The sequence below is a fragment of the Coptis chinensis genome, chromosome 7 (genome assembly GCF_015680905.1).
Source record: "Coptis chinensis isolate HL-2020 chromosome 7, ASM1568090v1, whole genome shotgun sequence".
Classification (NCBI taxonomy): domain Eukaryota; kingdom Viridiplantae; phylum Streptophyta; class Magnoliopsida; order Ranunculales; family Ranunculaceae; genus Coptis; species Coptis chinensis.
In genome coordinates, this window is record NC_141462.1 from 40,718,748 (window position 1) to 40,728,678 (window position 9,931).

The 9,931-nt window shown below is 40.2% G+C and overlaps 1 protein-coding gene across 1 annotated transcript; it reads left to right on the forward strand.

The window, feature by feature from the left end:
* The first annotated feature begins 2,034 nt into the window (after positions 1–2,034).
* LOC147487545 (uncharacterized) lies at positions 2,035–2,820 on the forward strand. The gene has a single exon (XM_086574062.1). The coding sequence runs from the start codon at positions 2,035–2,037 to the stop codon at positions 2,818–2,820; it is 786 nt and encodes a 261-aa protein (XP_086430188.1).
* Positions 2,821–9,931: the final 7,111 nt, after the last annotated feature.

Sequence of the window (9,931 nt, forward strand, 5' to 3'; positions counted from 1 at the left end):
TGAATCATCATACAACCCAAGCAGGACATTAAATGTGCGTATAGTGGCTGTTGATACAATAAAGCTGGATTCTTGATACTGTTGAATGAAAGAAACCCATGAAAGAAAACCCGAATGTTTTTAGTATATATATTTGGCAGCTATATTTGGACTCATTGACACTGAAATTCGAAAAAATAAGTTGATATTTTATCGGAACCCATATTATATTGTCTGAGAAGAGTAAAAATATAATGAAAAACTGACATTTATAATGTCTTGTACATTATAATGTCTTATTATGACAAGCAGAATTATGTTGAAGCTGAACCTGAAGAGTTCGATATCGAGCGAATACCACTTCAGTACTGCCCGATTATTCCTGAGTTACATAAAGGTACATTTATTGTAACGGGGGTTAGGAACCCAACATATTCCTCTAGAACTTAACGATCCATCTGATGGGGAAGACAATGTATATATACCAGAGCTACCTTTAGCAAAAGTTAGTAACCAATCCGTAAGTCTTCTTGAAGTCATTAGGATTGCTGAAGAACAACTGGAGGGAAGCTGATTGGGAGGATTACATGTTGAACCCTATTACAGATGACCTAGGAGATGGTGAGGCTGGTCATGAATTAGTGTTGGATGATTCTGATGATGATGCAAGTGATGGACATGTTGTCTTAACAAATGATTTAGATGGTGGTGGAATTGATGAGGAAGATCCCGAAGTTGATGAGCAAAGTGGGGGAAGCGATGACCAAGGGTGTGAAGTTGAACAATAAGGTGGTGGAGGTGGGGATGGGTTAAGAGGAGGTTGGATGGACTAATCTTTGGCATCGGGACTTTTAGGGGTGAGAGGTGAAAGTGTTGATGGGTTAATAGGAGGTGATGGATGGACGCCAATGATTAGACTATTAAGACACTAATTGTAGTTGAGGAAGGTCGTCAAAACAGAATTGAAGAGCACATTCCGGTTTTTTCATGCTCCACATGAAGAACTATGCGATTCAAAATAACTTTGAACCAAAAAAGGATAAATATGGATGCAAAGGTTCTGATTTGAGTAGGCTTGGGTCGGGTTGTCCATTTCATTTATATCTTTGCAACACGACTAAAAGGATCTTATGATTAGACTATTAAGACACTATCAATTTGTATAATCGCGATGCGAACAATGACTATGTTGCCATGATTTGTAGAGGGATGTTGCAAGATGACAAAACTATAAATGCAAGCAAGGTGAAGGCTATTGTTAAACACTGGAAACACGTTAAAGTATCATACAAAGTTGTGTGGAGGAGAAGGGAAAAGGCACTGGCACAGGTGAACGGAATAACCAAATAACCAATAACATTTAGCTCTACCACAACAATTTAATTGTGTTAGCCATTATAATGATTACAAGTACGTGCATATACTCTGTCTTTGTATCCTGAATAAATAGTAACTGTATAAGACAAGGTGATATATGTGACCTACAGTACATATATAGGTAATACCCATACCTACATATACTCTGCTGGGGCATCCTAAATGCCTTATGCGAGATAAGACAAGGTGATATATGTATATGACATTATAATGAGTACCCACATATATGTGCAGATCCATGGGAGTTATGGGCAGTCATACCAACTACTATCAAGTTATTCTAGCGAGCTAAAGAAATTTGATCCAGGTTCTTACACTAAGATAAAAAGAGAAGAACGTACCGATAGGTTCAAGTCCTACTTTTGGGCTTACGAGATTACAATTAGGATCTTCCGTAACACATGTAGACCTCTAATAGAGCTTGGTGGCACATAGCTGAAGGGTAGATCAAGAGGTTGCCTTCTATCTGCCATTGCATTAGACGCAGAAGGTCATGTATTTCCCGTTGCCTTCGGTGTTGTTAGTGCAGAGGACAATGAAAATTGGGAGTGGTTTCTTCGTTGTCTTGGGGACCACGTCGTCGGTTATGACCGTCCGCTTATCCTCATGACTGATAGGCACCAGAGTCTGATCTCCAAGGTCCCCGTGGTGTTTCTGAGAGCAAGACATGTGTTATGCATGAACCACGTGTGCAAGAACTTGAAAAGAGCTCCACAACATGTGTTCGAGAAGGTGAAAACGGCAGCTTCTTCCCTTCAGCCATGGCATTTCAAGGCAGTGATGAGAGATATCCTGAAAATTAGTCCCACAGTGCACACTTTATTGTCGAATATTCCGGTAGAGAAGTGGGCTTGTTCAGCCTCAGATGTGAAAAGGTACGGTATCATTTACACCAACCACGTCGAGAGTTGGAACAAAATGATTAAGGAAGCGCGGTCGTGGCTCGTACAAGCTATGGTGGAGGAAATCAGGCGAAATTTGACTGTACATTTCTACAAGTACAGAGATATTACGAGTGAGTGGGCTTTGAGGGGTCAGCTGCTAGTACCTTATGCAGTTGAGACATTTGTGTATAACATGAAGAAGTCGAGGGAAATGTACGAGTTGTGGTCTTCAATGACATGTTTTATGATTATGACCAAGCAGGGGGGCAGCCACGCCGTGAATCTGGAGAGAGGGGATTATATGTGTATGTGGTTCCAACACTTGGGTATATCGTGTCCCCACGCACACTTGGCCATTAGCGTTGCTGGCCTGTGCCACATTTCATATGTTGATGAGTACTACACAACAAAGAACTGGTTACGTACATATCAAGAGGTTTGGATTGGTATTCCTAGCAAGGAACAGTGGGAAATAAACGAAGAGGATGACCGTATTCTTCCTTTTGAACTGAGGCGCAGACCAGGTCGTCTCCCAATGGAGAGAATCAAGATCCCACCACCGCGAAAGGGTCCAAAATAGAGGAGGTGTTGCACGCTATACAACCAACATGGCCACAACAGAAGCACTTGCAAGTACTTTGTTGATGACAAGGGAGCTAGTAAATGTCCTGCGAACCAGGAGACTGTCGACAAACGGTTCAATATCTGAGTTTTGAGTAGCACAGACTATATTTTGGGTTTCACTATTTCTGTTGTCACGCAAAAAATCAGCCAAAATTGAACTGCATCATTGTATTTGTTTTGACTATGGCTACAACATGATCTAGAAACTTATTTTGAAGGTATTATCACATAGCAAAAAATGGTATCCAGACAGCAGCGTTATGTTGTCTTACACCTACGTGTTGGTGTCGCCCTATGCACACTTTTAATTACTGCGATTGTACATGTTTACTAAAAGTTACAACCCAAGTTACAAGGGTGGAGTTACAAGTTGGGAAATTCAACGAGTTGACCACCACCTCCTTCTGACGTTACTTGCAAATGGCCCCACCTAATTTATTGAACGGACCATTTATTTATTGAATGGTGAATTTTGAACAGTTTTCCCTAACCTAAAATCCCCAAGGGATCCGAATCCCCAATTGGATGCAATGCCGTATTCTTCCTCCTATTCCCTGACAAATCGAAACTAATCATGAATTATGATAGAAGGTTGGTTGGTTGAGGAAGTTCCAGACCCCAAACTGGAGCAAAGTATGGTTGTTTTTGTGCTGGGTTTGTCCATCAAGAAGGGACTCTAACTCAACGAATCGACTAACTGCAGTACGAGATAGAAACGAAGTGCTCTTCGGTTTAGGGAAGTGGAAGTGGTAAACAATTTCAGAGGACAACAAATTGATGAAGAGGAAACATTCATTGGTTCAGACTAACTACAAATGTTTGGGTTTTCAGACAAAGTTGCAATCTTTTGTGTTGTTTGTCCTATGTGGTGTACTGGTTGTGCCTCTAATGCAAGTTAGCTACCTTATCCATATCTGTTTGACTATATTATCTTGGGATGTGGGATCATAAAGTTGAATCGTGCTCCTGAAGATTCAGACCAGTCTTTCACGGTAAGTGTTGGTGGTGTCATTCAGATTCTTGTATGACACACCGTACAATTGCATGATATATATGACACAGTGTTTCTCTACTCCAGTAGAAGTTTGTCTCATAGTTTGAAGGTCCGTAGTTTGAACGGAAGCAGAAATTTAGGTTTGATAACATAACGGAAATGTCAATTACTTCCGGGTCATCTCTTCCACCAAATCGGATGGTGCAAACTTTAGAAGAAATATTGTTGTCCATCACTAAGTTGAAGAAGGAAATGAGTTTGGAAGGCAGGATGGAGTTAGATATTCTCTATGGCAAGCTGGATATATTTGTCTATGAATACAATTTGATGCTGAAAAGAACAAAGGCGGCGGCTGAGGTGGCCCTTGCACAACAGCGCCAAAGAATGAGGAGGGTGGTTTTGTGCTCTCGTAAGCGGAAGCGCAAATTAAAACAACTAAAAAATGTTATATTATATTCATTAGAGGGCACTTCATTAGATAGTTCATCATGAAAATGTGTAACATGGAAGCCTCTTCGGTGCCATTGGGAAGAAAAAAAGGAAAAAAATTCAGTTTAGTTGTGGGGTTCTGTTGCTTGTTTGTTTAATGTTGGGATAATTGTAGATATGATGGTTACTTTCGTTATTGTCTGACTAGTTTATGCAAGTGCTAATGTTTTGGGTCCGTGAATGTCTTCTATAATGTTTTCCATAATGTAAAGGGTCCGTAATGTAAATGAGTGCTTCAGAATGTATGCATGTGTTTAGGGTTAAATGTTGTGGTATAATCTTTAATTTCTCTGTAGAAGTTCATTTCATTCGTCAACAAGCACTAGGCATTGAATGTTCCTATTGTAGTCCAATGTAGTAAATAGGGAATCTCATCACTCCACAACATGCATTGCAATCTAGTGACACTTTATGACTACTTCCATATGATGTTGTAAGGAAAGTATCCATTACAAATAGGGTTACAAATAAGAGACGCCACAGTACAAAAAATGAAATAAAAATCCACAGAAGCAAGACAGGAGACACACTATGAAGAGACGGCAAGTGATTCCCATTCTGCCCAAGTTTTCCTCCAATCAAATGAGGGTTCTCTGTGGATCAATTAGTAGCGGCATCTCCCTGTCGGACATAATTGTAAGAACGGACCTTGTAAGAATATCTTGCGTGCCTAGTGTTGGGATTTCTTTATCTGATATTATCAGCCCTGGTACCTAAATTGAACTGCATTATGTTCCTATCACTATTAAAAACAGCAATGTCTCTGGAAATTAAATGAACAAAGTTTGGAGAGGGTATAATAATGCATAAATGATGGTTGCGAAAGTTATGAGCATTTTCAAGCCCATTACTCGTTGTCAAGTAACCAAGATATGCTATTCAAGGCGTACTCTACTAGAAACAAATGTTTATTGGGTCCGATGTTTATTCGCAACACTTGCCCATTGACGGCGTAGTTTGTTGGACTTGTGATGAAAGGATAGTGGAGCAAGAGTAAGAATGTTTCTCACCGTTGGTGTTGGAAGGTACTTATTGTTCTTGTGCTTTCCTTCCAAAGAAGAGGCTTCCATTGTAGAGTTATTGGTTTAAGGATGTCGTGTCATAAGTTCCTAGTCCATGTCTTTTGTTTATAATATGTATGGTAGATGATGATATATGTAACTACTTCGAAATACTGTTGTTGTCTGAAAGGGATAATAAGTTGTCTTAAACAAGATCATTATTAAAGTCTAGGCAAAGTAGAAGTAACTGATGACAGTCCAGTACAATGGAATTATTTTGTCCATCCCTGACAGTACACTAGCCAATGGTTGTTGCTAAAATTCGTACATGGTGAACACACATTCTACCAGCGTTTTTTCTCCACATTCTTAAATTGGGATTGGGTCAACCCACATTCTATAAGGTCTTTGGTCACCCTATTTCTTAACATGGCCCCATACCGGCTGAATATTAGGGCATCACCTCGGAGTAACTGATCAGCATAAGCCAGTATGAAAACCCAAGTGTCCCTAGGATCCTTCTGCTTCTTACAGTCTTGGTATTTGATAATCCATGGTCTCTATAGCTGTGATTGAGGTACACAATCTTTGTTGTGCATTAAGAGTGCGTACGGAAGTAGGGTACAATTTTTTTCCAGCCGGGGTGTAGGGTCGGCAATAACGTCCACCAGCGAATTGTAAATCAGGCAAGTCCAAGTGCGGAAGCAGAAGGCGACCAGTATCCAAAGGTGGCTTGAGAGATCGAAGGCTATCATCAACCCCTTGGACTTGGTGACGTACGAGATGTGTGTGTTTTCTTTGAGCAATTCTTTGAAGGTCAACCTTAGGGACCATGACATGTTGGAAGCAAGTACAACAATCTTTTCTTCTGTAGTCAGGCTTCGATCAGTGAGAGTCTCCCCAACGGTGTCATACAAAGACTCCATGTAGACCTACATAGTTTTTGAAACTATAATTATTCGGAGCATTGTTGAAAAATCTCAGAATAAGTCGGAGAAAAGAAGTGGGTTTTGGGAGACATTATACAAGCATCTGTGTATCTGGGATGATAGCGTAGTATTTCGACAGTTCACGTATTGTCACAAAATCGTCATACCGTGCAAGTCTGTTGTAATGCCTGTCTAGAAAGGTCATGTACACCGAAATAACCTTGACCAGGAAAAAAAGGGTAAAACCTCGTGATTCTACAAACCCATAGTTATAAACAAGACAAATTTACTATTTCAATGAAACAGTAAGTGAAATATTGCGAGAAAGGCCAAAATGTAGCAAGTAGCATTCTACAAACCTCATGATTTAGCCACTAATACTGTCTAAGCAACTGGTAGGTGCTCAAGTTTATGGACAACCCCCGACCATAAACCCTGACTGTTAGATCAGCAGCATTCCCAGTCTTGAGAGTTTGGTCATACAACCACCAATACACCTGTGCAAGGACTTTTGACTCTGTGCTTTGCACGAGATTCGGAGGCAGACTATGTCTAGCCAGAACGGTGGGATTCCGCTTTATTAATGGCAAACCCACCGGCATAACTTCCAGAAGCTTATCAAGACACACTTCAGCGACCCTCTCCTCCCTAGCACTTAATTGATTACAGTCCTTCAACTTCTCAACTTCTGGTTGACTGTCAAGCGTCTTTATATATATGCACATTGTCAGGCTCCACTTCCATGGTGTCTGGCTGCAAAATATCAGCCACAAAATTAAGGTCAATAGTGGGTTCAGTACTAACATTTCCATTGGTAACTTACACAAAAGATCACAATTATATTAGTTAGTAGGGTCCGTAGTTAGTAACTATGACATCCCAGTAGGGGAACCTAATGTCCCCAGTACAAATTCTCTACAACATTCTCATCTAGGCCATATTATTTAGAAGGATCTGTTATTTTAATCCCTATTTTAATTTGTCCATATTTGGCCCTACGTTATATTTAAATATGATGACTTTGAATAGTGACATAAAGTCCCAGAGTTGTAACAGAGTTTTAGCCAGAGTCTGCAGGATCCACCTCCACGACACCAATTGGTGCACTTTGAACTTCAGCAACCGTTCGCCCACCACCAGCTTCTTTTCCCGCATCAAAGTCCAAACGCTGGCCAACTTTCCGCTGACAATACTCTTCATCAGATATGCCACACTCCAACAAGTCCTTTACTATTCTTTGCCTTATATACAGTTGCTTTTTCGCTGGGAAGACTGGTGACAGATTTCGCAGTAGGTTGTCGGCAAAGACAAGTGTAAATGCACCACAGCTGTTGGCATCGTCTTGTTTGCCTCAAACTAGAAACTTAACACTCTACTAACGACCCAATTTGGCAATGTTTATGCATTCTCCATCCTGGCTCAACAATGCATAAGGGAGCACTATCAACAACTTTTTCACCAGTGGTGTTGGGTCAAGAGGCCAGGGGCGACCATCATTCGGATTCTCCAACGAGTCGTAGATTTGAACACTCCATGTCATAAAATTGACAACGATGAGGATCCAATGCACTCCTTCAACATTGACCGTCATCATCAAACCACGGCAGTTATTTAAGTCTGGTCTCGAACTATCATGCCGAACCAATTCTATGATTCGACATTTTAACGAACCCGCAACTTGCTGTTTTGCTTGATGAAGCTTCTCTTCAACCATCATGTTATCCTCTTCTAATATTGCTCCCAATATTCCGTATATATCATACAGGTAATGCTATCGCAAAAACTAAATCATAAGAAACAAGGGAAGAAGATATAATCCTAAAAAATAATGAAAGGTAATATGTACAGATGCGTGACTTTACCGAGAAGCTTGATTCTTCAACTACAACATACATATCCTCCATTACGGCGTCGACATGTCCTACGATAGTGTACCACCGACTGAGTAAGTACATGTACGAATCCAGTACCTTGGAATCCAAAAACATCAAATAATCAGATGCTAAAGGCTATCTATATATATATTCCGTATATATATTAGTGTCAAGAAAATGTATAATTGAAAGAGACAAACCACATCATTCACCCAGCCTCTCCTTGTACAATCCATAGAAGCTGCTCATGTCAATATGAACACCATTTCCATAGTGCTGAAGAATGTCACAGTGACTGGATTTTTCAACATCATGCTTCTTCCAGTAATACAAAACTTGGAAATTGGAGGTAGTCATCTTAGTTAGGTCAGTCCCAACCTTTTGGAAACGTACAATACCAGGCTCTCTTTCTAGCAATCCATTTTCTTTCTTGTTTAAAACAACAAGAATTAAGTCTTGGCAAACTGCAGCCACTTCATCCTCCAATTGATTGGATTTGATTATTGAAAAAAATGTTTGGATTTTCTTGCCATATCTTCTTGCATAACAGATGTAGCAACCGAATTGGGTCCCTCTTCCGCATCATCAATCACTACGTATAATTCCCTATCAATATTCTGACCACCTTCGGTAACATCAATGCTTTCGATAGGCTGATTCAAAAATCATGCTGTATGAGCAATTGAGAATGAATATGCAATAGAGCAATTAATGTCTCAGTCCAATTATAGTATGAACATGGGGTTGGTGAGGGGAAGTGTACCTTTATGATAAGGTTGGACTTCCTCATCAGAAATTGATAAAGATTTAACAGTACCACTAGCAATCCCACAAGCATCCTGCGTACAAATTTAATAGAACTCAGAAACTAACTATAATGGCTCACAACCTGAACATAATATCTTACGAAGATACTTCAGAAAAGGATAGTCTTGCTGTGGTTTTTACAAAATAGAGTTATTGGACTTCCTCTTCATGTAGTTCCTGGTCAGAGATAAGAAGAAATTTGACTGGACTACTTGTAATCCGACACACATTCTGCATCAAAATTGATTAGAACTAAACACGTTTCTATGATGTCTCAGAGTGTACACACAATGTCCCCTTCATATCACAAACTTATAATGGTAACTTTTAATCCATATTAAGACCATAACTAAGTGTTTGTCACATATTCAAATTTACTTATTCCCCATCGATACTGGGTAACATTTTTTGCAAGTGATGATTCCTTGACAAAAACGTTTCTACCACTCTAACCCTCTGAGTCTTATTATCAATTTCGACTACCCTCGGCTTTTCTTTACTTTTGCCTACTCCGCATGTAGAAACATGTAAGGTCGGACTTGGTGGTTTCTTTTGAAGTTGTCAACCGCGGTGACCTCCTAATGGTAGCAGTAGCAGACACTCTCTCTAGTAGTGGGTCCTCGGTTCAACAATTCGTTTGTGAAGTGGGAGATGGGGCTGTTATGTTTTTATAAGCTGCTGCTTTTATTGTCAAAGGTGGTTCTTTGTTCTTCAATGGTTGTGGTTTGATCTTCGATGGTTGGGGTGGTTTGTTGTTCAACTGTGGGGATGGTTTGTTCTTGGATAGTGGGGCTGCTTCGTTCTTCAATGGTGGTAGTTTGTTCTTCAACTATGGGGCTGGTCTGTTCTTGGATAGTGAGGTTGCTTCGTTCTTCAATGGTGGTGGTTTGTTCTTCGACTGTGGGGCTGGTCTGTTCTTGGATAGTGGGGTTGCTTCGTTCTTCAATGGTGGTGGTTTGTTCTTCAACTGTGG

Bases quoted from the DNA above. Each gene is read 5' to 3' on its own strand.
- LOC147487545 (XM_086574062.1), top strand. From the start codon at position 2,035: ATGAACCACGTGTGCAAGAACTTGAAAAGAGCTCCACAACATGTGTTC.